At 41.0% G+C, this 17,785-nt stretch overlaps 1 protein-coding gene across 2 annotated transcripts; it reads right to left on the bottom strand.

Annotated features, from left to right (window-relative positions):
- Positions 1-1,458: 1,458 nt before the first annotated feature.
- On the bottom strand, positions 1,459-16,210 carry galnt5 (polypeptide N-acetylgalactosaminyltransferase 5). Of its 2 annotated transcripts, XM_021597027.3 has the most exons (11): positions 14,706-16,090; positions 14,426-14,624; positions 14,117-14,283; positions 13,653-13,772; positions 13,356-13,491; positions 8,364-8,483; positions 5,887-6,004; positions 5,306-5,635; positions 4,684-4,764; positions 2,962-3,114; positions 1,459-2,584 (listed from the first exon to the last, which is right to left on the bottom strand). In XM_021597027.3, exons 1-11 carry the CDS (start codon positions 15,553-15,555, stop codon positions 2,444-2,446), a joined length of 2,415 nt encoding a protein of 804 aa, XP_021452702.3. In that variant the 5' UTR covers positions 15,556-16,090; the 3' UTR covers positions 1,459-2,443. The 2 variants fall into 2 exon arrangements, with proteins under 2 accessions (XP_021452702.3, XP_021452701.3); XM_021597026.3 differs by having other exon boundaries at positions 14,426-16,210.
- Positions 16,211-17,785: the final 1,575 nt, after the last annotated feature.

Here is a 17,785-nt window from a genome sequence, read left to right as displayed (position 1 = left end):
TGCCTTCGGAAAAGTATTCAGACCCCTTGGCCTTTTCCACATTTTGTTACGTTATAGTCTTATTCAAAAATGTATTACCATTTTTTTTTTCACTCATGAATATTCACACAATAACCCATAGTGATAAAGAAAAAACAGGTTTTTAGAAATATTTGCTAATTTATTCAAAATAAAAACCTGAAATATGACATTTACATAAGTATTCAGACCCTTCACTCAGTACTTTGTTGAAGCACCTTTGGCAGCAATTACAGCCTGGAGTCTTATTGGGTATGACGCTACAGGCTTGGCACACCTGTATTTGGGAAGTTTATCCCATTCTTCTCTGCCGATCCTCTCAAGCTCTGTCAGGTTGGGTGGGGCGCGTCGCTGCACAGCTATTTTCAGGTCTCTCCAGAGATGTTCGATCAGGTTCAAGTCCGGACTCTGGCTGAGCCACTCAAGGACATTCAAAGACTTGTCCCGAAGCCACTCCTGCGTTGTCTTGGCTGTGTGCTTAGGGTCATTGTCCTGTTGGAAGTGAGTGACTTCCTGTCTGGCCACTCTACCATAAAGGCCTGATTGGTGGAGTGCTTCAGAGATGGGAGAAAATTCCAGAAGGACAACCATCTCCACAGAGGAACTCTGGAGCTCTGTCAGTGACCATCGGGTTTTTGGTTACCTCCCTGACCAAGGCCCTTCTCTCCCGATTGCTCAGTTTGGCCGGGCAGCCAGCTCTAGGAAGAGTCTGGTTGGTTCCAAACGTCTTCCATTTATGAAGGCCACTGTGTTCTTGGGGACCTTCAATGCTGCATAAATATTTTGGTACCCTTCCCCAGACACAATCCTGTCTTGGAGGTCTACCGATAATTTCTTCGACCTCATGGCTTGGTTTTTGTGGGACCTTATATAGACAGGTGTGTGCCTTTCCAAATCATGTCCAATCAATTGACTTTACCACAGGTGGACTCCAATCAAGTTGTAGAAACATCTCAAGGAAACACCGTAGCTTAATTTCAAGTCTCGTAGCAAAGGGTCTGAATAAGTTTGGAAATAAGGTGTTTAAAGAAAAATGTGCAAACATTTCTAAAAACCTGTTTTTGCTTTGTCATTATGGGGTAATTGTAACGTAACAAAATGCGGAAAAAGTCAAGCTGTCTGAATACTTTCCCAAGGAATCTGGCCTGTATAGATTTCAATTTAGTTTGGTAAGCACTGGAAGTATGAATGTAAGCATCTTAAAACCCACCACAATTTTTTTATTTTATTTTAAGGTGATCAACCCAAGAAGTCCTGCTATTTAAATGTATATAGTTCCCGTTAGGCCATAAGATCCAACTACTAAAGTTAACCCCTAAAGCTCTCTGTAACAGCCATACCTTTCCATGCCGTAATATTTCCATAAGAACAGTGAGAAAGTGTAGGTCTATAGGTTCTCGTGAAATATTTGTTGCAAAAAAATTGGAAAAAGAAACCCACGTTAAATTATCATTTTTAATATCTATTCAGAAAAGGAGAAAAAAATGATATTCCTTCAACAACAGTCCCCTCTAGTGTTAGAGAAATATACATACAGTATGTACTAAACCTATTCCCATATAGTAATAAAGAAGCAGCTCTTATTATCCTAAGTGAGACATTCGGTGTAGGGGGAAGTGGCCCGTAGACACTGATCTTGGGTCAGTTTTGCATTTCCCCCCACTAATTGTTGGCGGTTAGGATTGGGGGAAGGGAAGTTGAACCTAGATCGGTACCTTAGGGGAAACGTCAACCCAGAGCTGAGTCATAACCTCACATGCATGCATGCAAATCCAATTATTTTTAATCTCATTAAAAAAAAAAAAGTATTTAGCAAAGCTATCTGTGATATGTAATGTCTACACAGGCTCATCAATTTGTACATAAAATGGTATTTCAAACAGTGAAAATGGTACAAGGACAGAAAATATGTATTTACATGAATCATGGAAAAGTGGCATAATATATCCAGCCATTTGGCACTGAAACAGTAGGAAATATGGTCAATTGTGTGGTCAAACCGAGAGCGACAATATAGAGAACATCTGTAGAAAAATAGTCGATATGCCACGGCTCTTTAGAGAACATTTGTTTTTGCAAAGCTGATGAACATACAGTGTAAAACCAAAGAGCTCAATAAAAAGTGCAACTCCAGTAAACAATGCATCCAAAAACACTGTGATTACATTGTCTAATAGCTGCCCTTTCAAATCATTTCCAGGGCCTCATAAGTCATGCAAAATTCAAAAGTTGATCATGATATAAAAAATAAAAATTTTTTTTAAAGAAAACATTGCACATCCCAACACCACCCTCAAACCAACACCATGCGTATTCCTATTGCAACAGACCAAATCCAAAACACACACACACACACACACAGCACAGTCAAGTACCGGAGTGTTGATCACTAATGCATGAATAGTGCTGTAGCCCTGTACTCCCGTCATTCAGCGCGGTAGTGTGTGAACTGCCACTTCTGGTAGGGACTGGTAGGCTCACACCTCTTCAGCTGCATGCGGTCACCCAGAGCCCCAGCCTCAAGACACAAACGCTGGGAAGCAAGCTCCATAACGAGGTGCTCCACCTGAACAAAGACGACACAGGGCAATAGTACAGTAAGCACCAGGATGTACATAATGTTAACTTTCAATCAGCAAAGGAGCACTGCTGCTACCTCGCTCTCCAACCAAGGTGTTGTGAATTGAGGTGCAAACCCTGACGAGGCTAAGGACCAAAAATGCGATGGTTTTAACAATAAAGAAGCAATTTAAAATCAACATCCACTATCCTCCAAGAGTTGCTGAATTTCCTCTTCACTCCAACCTTAAAGCACACTGTACATCTTCTGTATGCTAGTTGCTGACAGTAGCTTGGCATAAGAATAACAAATATTTGTCACAAAAATCGATATCCAGAGAACTCTAGTAGAGGAGGTAAAGGCCCACTGTAAAGCGAACCTACCAGAGCAGAGTTGGAGGCCTTGTGGAGCCAGCGTAGCTGTGGCTTGGTGTTGTCACACGGCTGCATAGCCAGGCTGCTACCTTTGTCCTGAGCAGTGAGACAGACATCTTTCTGGCGAACGTGCCTCATCCAGGTGTAATTGAAGTGCTGATTCTGTGGTTTAGGGACAGAGGGGATAGTTAAGGTGTGTCCCAAATGGCACCATTACCTACATAGTGCACTGCTTTTGACCGAGACCAATAGGGTAGTGCAATATCTAGGGAATATGGTGCAATTTGGGATGCCAGACATACAGTATCAGTCAAAAGTTTGAAGACACCTACTCATTCAAGGGTTTTTCTTTATTTTTTACATTGTTGAATAGCGAAGACATCAAAACTATGAAACATGAGGAATCATGTAGTAACCGAAAATGTTAAACAAATCCAAATATATTTTAGATTTCAGATTCTGCAAAGTAGTCACCCTTTGCCTTGACAGCTTTGCACACTCTTGGCATTCTCTCAACCAGCTTCAGGAGGAATGTTTTTCCAACAGTCTTGAAGGAGATCCCACATATGCTGAGCAATTGCTGGCTGCTTTTCCTTCACTGCGGTCCAACTCATCCCAAACCATCTCAATTGGGTTGAGGTCGCGTGATTGTGGAGGCCAGGTCATCTGATGCAGCACTCCATCACTCTCCTTCTTGGTCAAATAGCCCTTACACAGCCTACCTACCGTTCACCTACTCTGCATCTCGCAAAGACACGGCGGTTGGAAGCAAAAATCTCAAATTTGGACTATCAGACCAAAGGACAGATTTCTACTGGTCTAATGTCCATTGCTTGAGTATCTTGGCCAAAGCAAGACTCTTCTTCTTATTGGTGTCCTTTAGTAGTGGTTTCTTTGCAGCAATTCGACCATGAAGGCCTGATTATTCTCTGAACAATTGATGTTGAGATGTGTCTGTTACTTAAACTTAGTGAAGCATTTATTTTGGCTGCAGTTTCTGAACCTGGTAACTAATGAACTTATCTTCTGCAGCAGAGGTAACTCTGGGTCTTCCTTTCCTGTGGCGGTCCTCATGAGAGCCAGTTTCATCACAACGCTTGATGGTGTTTGTGATTGCACTTGAAGAAACCTTAAAATTTCTTGAAATTTCCCCAGATTGACTGACCTTCATGTCTTGAAGTAATGATGGACTGTCGTTTCTCTTTTCTTATTTGAGCTGTCCTTGCCACAATATGGAATTGGTATTTTACCAAATAGGTCTATCTTCTGTATACCACCACTACCTTGTCACAACACAACTGATTGGCTCAAACACATTTAGGAAACAAATTCCACAAATTAACAAGGCACACCCGTTAATTGAAATGCATTCCAGGTGACTACCTCATGAAGCTGGTTGAGAGAATGTCAAGAGTGTGCAAAGCTGTCAGGGCAAATGGTGGCTACTTTGAATGTAAAATATATTTGTGTTTGTTTAACACTGTTTTGGATACTATATGATTCCATGTGTTCACTATTATTCTACAATGTAGAAAACAGTAAAAATAAAGAAAAACCCTTGAATGAGTTGGTGTGTCCAAACTTTTGATTGGTACTGTATAATTGGGCTTCATGATAACTATGGGGTTTTCAAGTGCGGTTCGGTGTGTGTTGAACTCAACAAGGATTCCATAGTGGGTTATAGTCATAAGACAGCTGTTCATTTCAAATAGGGAATTTAGGAGTATTTACCAGCTTGCTGAGATCACATATCTCAAAGGCAAGGGAGCCTTTCTGCAGAGCGAGGCATTTTCTTACTCCACGATTGAAAACCTAGCAAAGGAGGATCACAGGTATAACATTTCATGTCAATGCGTTGAGCAGTCATAGCAGTAGTTTACGTAGGCATTGTCACTGCACTATTGACAGTAGAAAAGCTTCTCATTTCTTTCCATTCTGCGCCTTCAACAGATCCTGACAGACAACTGTCACAATCCAGTCACTTTTTGTTCACATAAGAGGACAATTGGCATCTCTGTGTTGCAGAGGCATTGAGAGCAGACAAGTAAACATCCCCCTCTCATAAAAAAAAGTACAATTGTCTATCAGCATCGAGAGGCGGGATAAGTTAACGGAAAAATAAACTAAGAATAACAATTGTTTGCCAGACAAAGAGCACCAATTGCAATATATTCTAAGATAAACAGCCTAAAAGCAAAAACTGGATTCCTATTAGTTCAGTAGAGACAATGATTTTAAGCATTTCAAATAAAGTTATAAACCACAAGGAATAAACTGCATAAGGGTTTTGAGCATCTGGAAAAGTGCTATAAATATCAAATCAATTATTTTTATAATAAAAAAGTACACCTACTAGCCCCTCAGCTTTGACCAATGGAGCAACCATGTCTGGGTACACATTATCCAGGTACCACTTGAAGCTCTTGCATTTGAGCTTCTTCCGGAGCTCGATCTGGTCTGTGAGGTTGCCGATGTCGATGACACTCCTATCCAGCAGATGGTAGTATCCATGGCCGTAGAACAGGTCCTTGTACTCATCCAGCCACACCTCTGCCACCCTGGCCAGGTTACGCTCGACCGTCTTCTGCCTGTCCTTGGGGAACTTGTATGGGTTGGCGCCTCGGAAAATGTGGCCCACTCTGGAACATGGGATGATCTCGATCTCACCTCCACACATCCAAATCTGCAAAAACAACACAAGTAGGAAGTGATCAGAACATTTGATCGAAGTCCCACGCGGCACCCTATTGCTCATCGGGCACTGGTCAAATGTAGTGCACTACTACATAGGGTATAGGGTGCCATTTAAGAGGCGGCCTTGATCATGAGCTGAGTTAAGTGTGTAATCCTGGAACAGGTTGAAGAATAACAAACCTGCAAATAGTTCAATCTCTAATAAAAAAAAAATAAAAACAGAAGAAATGAGTCACTGACCTTAAAAGAGATCTCCATGTTCTCTCCACCCCATACATCCAAGCCAGGATCATAAGAGCCCAGTTCATAGAAGTACTTCTTATCAATGGAGAAAAGTCCTCCTGCCATGATGGGACACCTGAGAAACAAAGTACACAGTCATATAGAAGGGAGGGACTAACCTGAACTTATGCAATAAGTACCATTTGTTTAGCTGCGAAATGTTTTCTGTTGAGATGTCCTGGAGATTGTATTACTCAGTTTCTCTCAAAACACAACATTCCTCCTTGGTCTTATTAACTTAAGAGTAATTCGGATGAGTCAGAACTTGGCCCTGTTGGAATACTTCCATCCTGCATCCTTCCTTCCTCCTTTCCTTGAAGTAGTCACTGATCTCAACTGGTTGGATTGGTGAAAGTAATAGGTTGGCGTAAACTAGCATTGACCTATCCAATCGTGTATAGATCGATGATTAACTGAAGGAAACAAGGAACGAAGGATGAATTTCCAAAGTATTGGAAGAGGGCCCCAATACTTATGTACTTGAACTAACCCGCATCTGTTACTACACAACAAATTCTCCAGTGCTAAATCAACACTAGCTAAGTTTCATGCAAATATTCCCAAAAATTTGCATAAAAACAATATGCACATTTTCCCACCAGAGATGCGTTTCCATCAAATTGACTTGCAGATAAAGGCTGTGCGTGATAGCGTGCACATAAAAAAATTACCTCTTGCGGTTAGAATTCCCATGTACCAAATAAAAAAAAAATAAAAAAAAAAAAAATATATATATATAGTTGGCTAGAGAGCACGTATAGCGCACATGAGAGAGATTATTATGGACAAAAGAGCCAGATTAAATTTATTAGTCAAATGGCAGCCAAGCATTGATCATCATGTCACCACAATAACACCCTCAATATTTATTGGAAAGGAGCATCAAGCTCATCACCTTGCACTGTGAAGTTAATCTTACAAGCATTTCGCTACACTCACATTAACATCTGCTAACCATGTGTATGTGACAAATAAAATTTGATTTGATTTGATGATTTAATCTGTAGTTAAATAAATTTCATTATTTTCCAATGAGTCATAGTGGGAGGACCACACAACATTGTCATCACATGACTCCATGTTTACTTCAATATTATGGTTATTATAACAATATTTGCACATAAAAGCGTTTCCACCGACATCTCTCATCATTCATTTTACAAATACATAGAGAGCCCACCTTGTCTAGCGTATTTAGTTTTTTCAACATTTGGAAAATGTACCCAAAGATGTTGTTTCCATCAGGCCTGGCATGACATTTGTTTATCCATCATGCACTTTACACACATAAAAAGTTTGGATGGAAACCTGGTTAGTGACAATGTTAAGTTTGTAGAGTTTCAAAGAACAAGCCATAACTCAGACTGGCCAATAACAATAAAAGATTAAGATGGGCAAAAGAACAGACACTGGAACTCTGCCAAGAAGGCCAGCATCCCGGAGTCGCCTCTTCACTGTTGACGATGAGACGGATGTTTGCGGGTACCATTTAATGAAGCTGCCAGTTAAGGACTTGAGGCGTCTGTTTCTCAAACGAGTCACTCTAATATACATGTTCTCTTGCTCAGTTGTGCACCGGGGCCTCCCACTTCTCTTTCTATTCTGGTTAGAGCCAGATTGCTCTTGTTCTGTGAATGGAGTAGTACGCAGCGTTGTACGAGATCCTCAGTTTCTTGGCAATTTCTCACATGGAATAGCCTTCATTTCTCAGAACAAGAATAGACTGACGGGTTTCAGAAGAGAGGTCTTTGTTTCTGGCCATTTTGAGCCTGTAATCAAACTCACAAATGCTGATATTGATTGTTGTGCGTATTCTTGTGTACCTATTAGGCACAAGAGTGAAAGCCCTGTCTAGTTTAGTTAAAGTGAGAGTAACTTGGTGAGTTAGAGGGAAGTGGAGGGGGTGAAAGATAAAGGGAGGAAGAGGGAGCACTGTTGGAGCTAGAAACATATCTGTGTATGTGACCAATAAATTCTGATTTTTTTAATTAGCCAATTTTCAATCCTGTGGACTTCAAGTGAATTCCTATCGTTCCTCCTATGTTATCATGCAACTGTTTATGACAATACATTACATATATCATAACCCACTGGGCGTAGACGTCAATTCAACTTCAATTCCATGTTGGTTCAACGTAGTTTCATTGAAATGACGTTGAATCAATGTTGTTTCCACCAGTAGGTGCCCAGTGGGAATTACTTACTTTGAAAGCCACGTTTTACCCTAACAGTGGTGTTAGGAACCTCCTGCTTTACAGGCCAGCAAATCTCATTATGCTGGCTTGCAGAGGGATGTGTAATTCTCACTCTTAGAGTTAATTTAACACCCTGAATCAACACTAGAAATGCTACACTGAAGGAAAAATAAACACTAGCCAATTTGCTGTGTTTGTAAACATACAGTAATGAGGGACGTAAATTAAATCCAGAACTACCTGATGGGATCTGAAGCCTTCATGTGATTCTTCTTAATGACGTCCTCTGATAACCTGCGCCACCAAAACACCAAGGGCCATTTGAACACCCCTCTTTGGAAGTTGTCAACCAACGCATAGCTGTAAACAGAATATCATTAAACAAATATTACATTACTGGATTAACAATGCGTGAGGGAATGAAATGCGCGAAACTCAAGATAGCGCCGACAAATCACATATATCAACAACATCCAGTAAACAGGATGTTGCATCAAACCTGGCTGGATAAAAATAAGTTGATACAATTCTGGTCGTCTGGGTTACCTGTATACATTGCTGTGAAAAGTAAGTCCAACATGAACCCTAGAAGTCAGAAGGCCGTTGACTCAAATATTCAGAAAATGTATCAGATGGATAGCTGTGAATGTAATATTTCTAATGATGTAGGATTTGTAGGTAACACACAAAGCTTCCATTGCTGCAATGTTATCACACATTTTGCAACTCTAGGGACATAGTCAGATAAGTAAGCAGTGTCCGAGCCAGAACGGCCCAGTCTAGGTAAATAAAGAGACATTGTGCCCCCAGATGATACTGACAGACCAAATTTGGGGGTCTAACGCCTAGACAATAAGGTTGAATAATAACTCTGAAATTAGAGCTGGGGCAATAAACCAAAATGTAACACCGATCTAAATAATCACTTCTTGAGAAAATGTTACTGATAATTCCGATAAAGTAGCCTACACTAGAGAAATATGAAGTTTGAAATGAAATAAGTACGCTAATATGGGAGATTGCTAACAGGACAATTGATAGCTACAAACTTCTAAAGAAGTAAATTAGTTTTAAGTGTAATGTAATTATTTTTTTTAAATAAAAAAATAAATAAAAAAAGCAACTGATGCACATTAATGTTTGATATTTATTGTTCAATTCATCGTGATAATTCAGTCAATTTACAGTGGGGCAAAAAAGTATTCAGTCAGTCACCAATTGTGCAAGTTCTCCCACTTAAAAAGATGAGAGGCCTGTATTTTTATCATAGGTACACTTCAACTATGACAGACAAAATGAGAAAGAAAAAAAAAAAAAAGAAAATTACATTGTAGGATTTTTTATGAATTTATTTGCAAATTATGGTGGAAAATAAGTACAGTGCCTTGCGAAAGTATTCGGCCCCCTTGAACTTTGCGAACTTTTGCCACATTTCAGGCTTCAAACATAAAGATATAAAACTGTATTTTTTTTGTGAAGAATCAACAAGTGGGACACAATCATGAAGTGGAATGACATTTATTGGATATTTCAAACTTTTTTAACAAATCAAAAACTGAAAAATTGGGCGTGCAAAATTATTCAGCCCCTTTACTTTCAGTGCAGCAAACTCTCTCCAGAAGTTCAGTGAGGATCTCTGAATGATCCAATGTTGACCTAAATGACTAATGATGATAAATACAATCCACCTGTGTGTAATCAAGTCTCCGTATAAATGCACCTGCACTGTGATAGTCTCAGAGGTCCGTTAAAAGCGCAGAGAGCATCATGAAGAACAAGGAACACACCAGGCAGGTCCAAGATACTGTTGTGAAGAAGTTTAAAGCCAGATTTGGATACAAACAGATTTCCCAAGCTTTAAACATCCCAAGGAGCACTGTGCAAGCGATAATATTGAAATGGAAGGAGTATCAGACCACTGCAAATCTACCAAGACCTGGCCGTCCCTCTAAACTTTCAGCTCATACAAGGAGAAGACTGATCAGAGATGCAGCCAAGAGGCCCATGATCACTCTGGATGAACTGCAGAGATCTACAGCTGAGGTGGGAGACTCTGTCCATGGGACAACAATCAGTCGTATATTGCACAAATCTGGCCTTTATGGAAGAGTGGCAAGAAGAAAGCCATTTCTTAAAGATATCCATAAAAAGTGTTGTTTAAAGTTTGCCACAAGCCACCTGGGAGACACACCAAACATGTGGAAGAAGGTGCTCTGGTCAGATGAAACCAAAATTGAACTTTTTGGCAACAATGCAAGACGTTATGTTTGGCGTAAAAGCAACACAGCTCATCACCTTGAACACACCAGCCCCACTGTCAAACATGGTGGTGGCAGCATCATGGTTTGGGCCTGCTTTTCTTCAGCAGGGACAGGGAAGATGGTTAAAATTGATGGGAAGATGGATGGAGCCAAATACAGGACCATTCTGGAAGAAAACCTGATGGAGTCTGCAAAAGACCTGAGACTGGGACGGAGATTTGTCTTCCAACAAGACAATGATCCAAAACATAAAGCAAAATCTACAATGGAATGGTTCAAAAATAAACATATCCAGGTGTTAGAATGGCCAAGTCAAAGTCCAGACCTGAATCCAATCGAGAATCTGTGGAAAGAACTGAAAACTGCTGTTCACAAATGCTCTCCATCCAACCTCACTGAGCTCGAGCTGTTTTGCAAGGAGGAATGGGAAAAAATTCAGTCTCTCAATGTGCAAAACTGATAGACATACCCCAAGCGACTTACCCCAAGCGACTTACAGCTGTAATCGCAGCAAAAGGTGGCGCTACAAAGTATTAACTTAAGGGGGCTGAATAATTTTGCACGCCCAATTTTTCCGTTTTTGATTTGTTAAAAAAGTTTGAAATATCCAATAAAATGTCGTTCCACTTCATGATTGTGTCCCACTTGTTGTTGATTCTTCACAAAAAAATACAGTTTTATATCTTTATGTTTGAAGCCTGAAATGTGGCAAAAGGTCGCAAAGTTCAAGGGGGCCGAATACTTTCGCAAGGCACTGTATTTGGTCAATAACAAAAGTTTCTCAATACTTTGTTATATACCCTTTGTTGGCAATGACAGAGGTCAAATGTTTTCTGTAAGTCTTCACAAGGTTTTCACACACTGTTGCTGGTATTTTGGCCCATTCCTCCATGCAGATCTCCTCTAGAGCAGTGATGTTTTGGGGCTGTTGCTGGGCAACACGGACTTTCAACTCCCTCCAAAGGTTTTCTATGGGGTTGAGATCTTGAGACTGGCTAGGCCACTCCAGGACCTTGAAATGCTTCTTACGAAGCCACTCCTTCGTTGCCCGGGCGGTGTGTTTGGGATCATTGTCATGATGAAAGACCCAGCCACGTTTCATCTTCAATGCCCTTGCTGATGGAAGGAGATTTTCACTCAAAATCTCACGATACATGGCCCCATTCATTCTTTCCTCTACACGGATCAGTCATCCTGGTCCCTTTGCAGAAAAACAGCCCCAAAGCATGCTGTTTCCACCCCCATGCTTCACAGTAGGTATGGTGTTCTTTGGATGCAACTCAGCATTCTTTGTCCTCCAAACACAACGAGTTGGGTTTTACCAAAAAGTTATATTTTGGTTTCATCGGACCATATGACATTCTCCCAATCTTCTACTGGATCATCCAAATGCTCTCTAGCAAACGTCAGACGGGCCTGGACATGTACTGGCTTAAGCAGGGGGACACGTCTGGCACTGCAGGATTTGAGTCCCTGGCGGCGTAGTGTGTTACTGATGGTAGGCTTTGTTACTTTGGTCCCAGCTCTCTGCAGGTCATTCACTAGGTCCCCCCGTGTGGTTCTGGGATTTTTGCTCACTGTTCTTGTGATCATTTTGACCCCACGGGGTGAGATCTTGCGTGGAGCCCCAGATCGAGGGAGATTATCAGTGGTCTTGTATGTCTTCCATTTCCTAATAATTGTCCCACAGTTGATTTCTTCAAACCAAGCTGCTTACCTATTGCAGATTCAGTCTTCCCAGCCTGGTGCAGGTCTACAATTTTGTTTCTGGTGTCATTTGACAGCTCTTTGGTCTTGGCCATAGTGGAGTTTGGAGTGTGACTGTTTGAGGTTGTGGACAGGTGTCTTTTATACTGATAACAAGTTCAAACAGGTACCATTAATACAGGTAACGAGTGGAGGACAGAGGAGCCTCTTAAAGAAGAAGTTACAGGTCTGTGAGAGCCAGAAATCTTGCTTGTTTGTAGGTGACCAAATACTTATTTTCCACCATAATTTGAAAATAAATGAATTTAAAAAATCCTACAATGTGATTTTCTGATTTTTTTTTCTCCTCATTTTGTCTGTCATAGTTGAAGTGTACCTATGATGAAAATTACAGGCCTCTCATCTTTTTAAGTGGGAGAACTTGCACAATTGGTGGCTGACTAAATACTTTTTTGCCCCACTGTATATGATAAAATCACTTAGTGTATTAAAGTAGTCAGAGTTTAGTATTTGGTCCCACAGTCCTTGCATAATGACTTTGCCCCACTTGTATTGTGATATGGATTTTTTTTCCATATAGCCCAGCTCTAATAAGGGGCGCACCAAATGGTATCCTAGTCCTTACATAATGCACTACTTTTGACCTGGGCCCATAGTGCAAATTTATACAAAATAAATAACAGATATACCTTATCTACATACAGTACCGGTCACATGTTTTAGAACACCTATTCATTCAAGGGTTTTTCTTTATTTTTACTATTTTCTACATTGTAGATTAATAGTGAAGAAATCAAAAGTTTGAAATAACACTTCTCAAGCCAAAGGGTGGCTATATATAAAATATATTTTGATTTGTTTAACACCTTCTGGGTTACTACATGATTCCCTGTGTTATTTCATAGTTTTGATGTCTTCACTATTATTCTACAATTGAGAAAATAATACAAATTTAATAAAAACCCTTGAATGAGTGGGTGTTCTAGCACTTTTGACCGGTAGTGTAAGTATTCAGACCCGTTTCTGAGAGACTCAAAAATGAGCTCAGGTGTATCTCGTTTCCATTGATCATCCTTGAGATGTTTCTACAACTTGATTGAAGTCCACCTGTGGTATATTCAATTGATTGGACATGATTTGGAAAGGCACACACACACCTGTCTATATAAAGTCAAATGGGTCTGAATACTTTCCAAATGGACAGTATACAGGAAATGTGCCATTTGAGACACAAGCATTTAGTATTATGGTAATGATACATTACCTCATGTCCTTGTCACTGATGACGTCAATGACTGGGCAGGCCACTTTCCTCCTGTCTATGTACACTCTCTCCAGCAGAGGTTCCAACCAGCCCACGTTGCATTCAATATGCGAGTCAAGAAAAGTCAAAACATCACCTGAAGGGAAATGCAAACAAACCACTGAAGACAAACAAACCCTTGACTGCCTCATGTACAGGAGGACAAGACTGAGATTTCTTTGCATTGAATATTTAGTTTAAACAGCATACAATGTAAGCGAGAGTGGTCATATGATATAGCAGGATGTGGTTGGTTACCTTTGGCAATGGCGGCTCCTGCCAGCCTAGCTCGGATCAGGCCCTGCCTCTCCTTCAGACGTACGATCCGCACTTTGGGAAACTGGGACATGTACACATCCAGGTGGTTCTTGAGATATTCTGAAAGAGTAGATGAGAGCGAGTGTGTTTAGGGCACCGAGTTCAGTCTGACTATGTGACCTGCCCAAGAAAAACTCCAGGCCCTATTTATAAAGCTATCGTTGCTGTCTGAAGATCTCCAAATCTGTAACTTTACAGTATATTGCAAAAAAAATGCCATATTCTACAATTAAGAATATACATTTACAAAACTTCAGTAGCTAGGTTGAACACATTTTCTTGGTCCTAGAGTCATGAAATTGTCTTCAGTTGGGCCCAGAATTTCCCTGGACACAACAGACGGCAGGGAAAAACTCTGAACCCATCCTCTACTGTTTACCAGGGAAGCTCCTCCTCCCTCTTACCTTTGGAACTAAAGTCATCCACCAGGATGATCTCTTTGAGAAGGTGTGGTGGAGAGCGATTGAGGACACTGTGGACGGACCGGAGCAAAGTGGACCATACCTCATCCACAAAGCAGAAGATCACACTGGTGGTGGGCAAGTCATCATGGACCACACTCTCAGAACACCTGGAGAACAACACAACACAGTAACAAGAGAGGTTACCTAATGCTAACTGTACTATATCACTATATGGGTGTCTGTATGAGGAATACAAGTGTGGGAATACGTGAGTATGCATGATGTGGTCAAGGCCAGAGTGTGACTCACGTATGCGGTCTGGTGTCTGGGATGGCTCGGTCCACAGGGATCTGGTCACTCAGGTACACGTTGAAATGGCCTTCATTCCACCGGTTCCTCACCTCCTGCTCTTTGTCACTGGGCACCATGGCTGCTTTCCCAAATTGCCCAATTGCGTCGGCATCTCTGGGGGCTTCGGTCATGTCTAATGCCAGCACTTTGTGAACGCCTGTGGAGTTTGTGGGAACTCCTGGTTGACGTTTAAACTTTGCTCTAGGAAGTACGGTCTCCTTTAAGACATACGGCTTACCTTTATCAACGGCATTGATCCGTTTGTCCTTAATATTGACGACCACCTCCTTTCCTTTCAGTACATCCTTTTTGACAGATTTAACTGTGTGGTCCACGGCAACTTTGTATTTTATAAAACTTTCTTGTATGCCAGGCTCCAGTGGATCTCGGACTCTCTCATTCTTCTTTTGGTCCATTTTTGCTTTGGCTTTTTGCATTAGGCCTATATTTTTCTCTGCTTTCTCTGTCTTTTTTGAGGTCAATGTTTCCACATGTTTTCCTTCTTGAACACCAGGTGGCACTTTGGTGAAGTTCGAAACCACCGCCACTTTCTTATCCTCGGACTTCACCACATTTAGCATCAAGTCCATTGCCTTTTTTGACAGGTCTTTGACAGGCAAAGGATCTTTGACGGGCGTTTTCGTATTCAAAGGCACACTCAACTGTCCTGTGACATGATTCACTGTTTCGATTTGGTTAGGCTTAAAAATGACATAATTTCCTTGTTCTGACTTTGGTTGGGCATTCCCCCCTTGTTGCTCATGTGAATTGACTTTGTCCTTCAACTGCGGGTCCTTTTTGGCAGCAGGTCCTCGCTTTCTGCCCACTTCATGGCCTTTCTTTTCATTCTGGAGTGGACCTTTAGTACCTGCCTCGTCCAGGTCTAAGTCTAACTGTGTACGCTCCGTGGCCTGCGGTGTGACAGTCAGCCTTTCCTTCACTACGCTTTCTTTCAGAAGTTGGCTGTTAACATCATTCATTGACAGGCGAAGTGCTACCATATCAAACAGTAGCCAAATGACAGATGCAATGAAAACAAATGCAAGTGCCCTCCCACTACCCCTAAAGTATTTCCTTACAGCCTTCATTTTTAGTACGTCTGGATATACTAGGTCACAGTATCTTATTAATGCATGCACGAGTCATACTTCTCCCCCTCCCCGTTCAACTTCTCTTTACTTTGGGGTAGTTTTAGTAGGCTATTGCCTGCGTGGCATTCCACGCGGTTTTGGCCAAACAACGGTTTGTTGAACTATTGTGAATTTTGTAGCGAAACGCAACAATGTATCAATAAAACTTACCTCCGCGTTGCCCACTATTATGGAAGTACACAGGCAATTATCTTGCAATTTGTTGTTCACTTACTTGCCCTCACCTAATGTCTTTGAATGAGAAAGGAAAATATCATATTCCCTTGAGGAGAATGCAAAACCACAACATCCATTTGAGTTCTTTGACACATTTGCGCCTTGTTCTGTCGTGGAGGTAGCGCCCATCAACGACATATTTCAACGTTGAGAGCACACACAGTGACTGGATAGACAGCTTCATTTTATGCAAACCGTTTTAGGGTACGTCGAAGGTGGCGTGAAAGTGGATGTGGCCTGTCTAATGTAAACAAAATAAGGCATGATGCGTCGCACAGTGAGTGTAGGCCTGAACAAAAACAGATTTTTTTTCTTTTTTTCTTTCCCCCGACAGTTTTTTGGGGTCAGTAATGGACCTTTGCGCATCCGTTTTTTTAACTTTGAAATTATAGCAAAGTGTGACGTGTCAATATGGTGATAATAGGGTAAATCAAGCATAACCGGTGTAACCAGTACAGGTGTGTCGCTTACTTTGGTGTCTGCAATGCGTACATTCACAATTTAAGTAACTCAGTGACTCACTCACTCACTCACTCACACACACACACACACACACACACACACACACACACACACACACACATACACACACACACACACACACACACACACACACACACACACACACACACACACACACACACACACACACACACACACACACATACACACACACGAGCGTCATAAAAGCTGTGTTGCAATAGCCATTAGCCAGTGATTAAGAGAGGACACAACAGGTTTTCACTTCATCAGCAGTCATCTCTTGGGAGCCCTGTTGGCTCCATCCAGACCATTAAGTGCCCCCCAACACTTAGAGAGAGCGAGAGCGGGAGGCAGGCAGGCGGGGTGGATGTTGTGTTGTCTCTCCTGGTGGCTGCCCTTAGCCACAGTACATGGGCTTTCATTAGTGGCTTGGCTAAATGATTGGCCTCAGGAAAGCCCTGAAGCCTCACAATGCATGTGTCAGTTTATATATCCTATTCATTGGACAAGTTATTCATGTATTCATTATCATTTATCTATTGTGGCACCCACAAACATGCAACGCTTATTGAATGGATAGATCAGCTTTTTGGTTTAAGGTGAATAAATCTACATCATATGTTGTGTTTTAGGGATAGGTACTGAATTCTCAATATGCTGTACATTGTCCTTGTTTACCGGTAGCCATTTTCTTTTGAAATTGAGAGGGATTATGAAAAAAACATGACTGACAATTGAAGCTCTTAATTTGACACGGGCATGTGTAAAATGGACAACATGTAGTTGTAGGATATCTTTAGGACATGCTAATCAGACCTTGGAATTAAAATGACAACATTCGGTCTCTGTCATTTACATAAGAGGTCATGTTTTGCTAATATGTCTCTCGTTGGAACCGACAGCCAGCAAGAATGGTGGTTAAGTCTGACCCACTGACATTTTCAGCTCCAAATTATGCACAATGTGTGAATTAAATTAATTACGGAATTCATTAAGAAATATGGCTGGCGGAAATGAGTGTAATATTTAGTTATGTGATGTAATTTTCTTTAATTCTTAAAGCTAATTTGTTTCATAACAGTTCCTGCGGTAGTTTCTCCCAGTGTTAACTATGATGTATGTCATTTGTTAGCCATTGAATTAATTACAATTAGATTTGCTGAATGTACAGCTTGTTTTGACAGATGGTACCCATCAGGGAGACCTTTGCACAATTAATTTGAAATCAATTACTTCCCTTTTTTCTTTTTGTAACATATTTTCCATTTGTGTGAAAAATATCCATGGCACATGCATCAACTGGGTTTTTACTTCAGCTTAATTTAATGGTCTATTATCTACAATTCCCCTAACAATGTACAAGTCAGATAAACGAGCCAGACTCAATTAAAGTTTTCAGTTTATCTCTTAACTAAGCACTGATAGTTCACTCAATGGCTGTAAACTCAATATATTGTAAATCTCCTGC

The sequence above is a fragment of the Oncorhynchus mykiss genome, chromosome 3 (genome assembly GCF_057628025.1).
Source record: "Oncorhynchus mykiss isolate SJ-2025 chromosome 3, ASM5762802v1, whole genome shotgun sequence".
Taxonomy (NCBI): Eukaryota; Metazoa; Chordata; class Actinopteri; order Salmoniformes; family Salmonidae; genus Oncorhynchus; species Oncorhynchus mykiss.
This window is presented reverse-complemented; position numbering and strand designations above follow the sequence as displayed.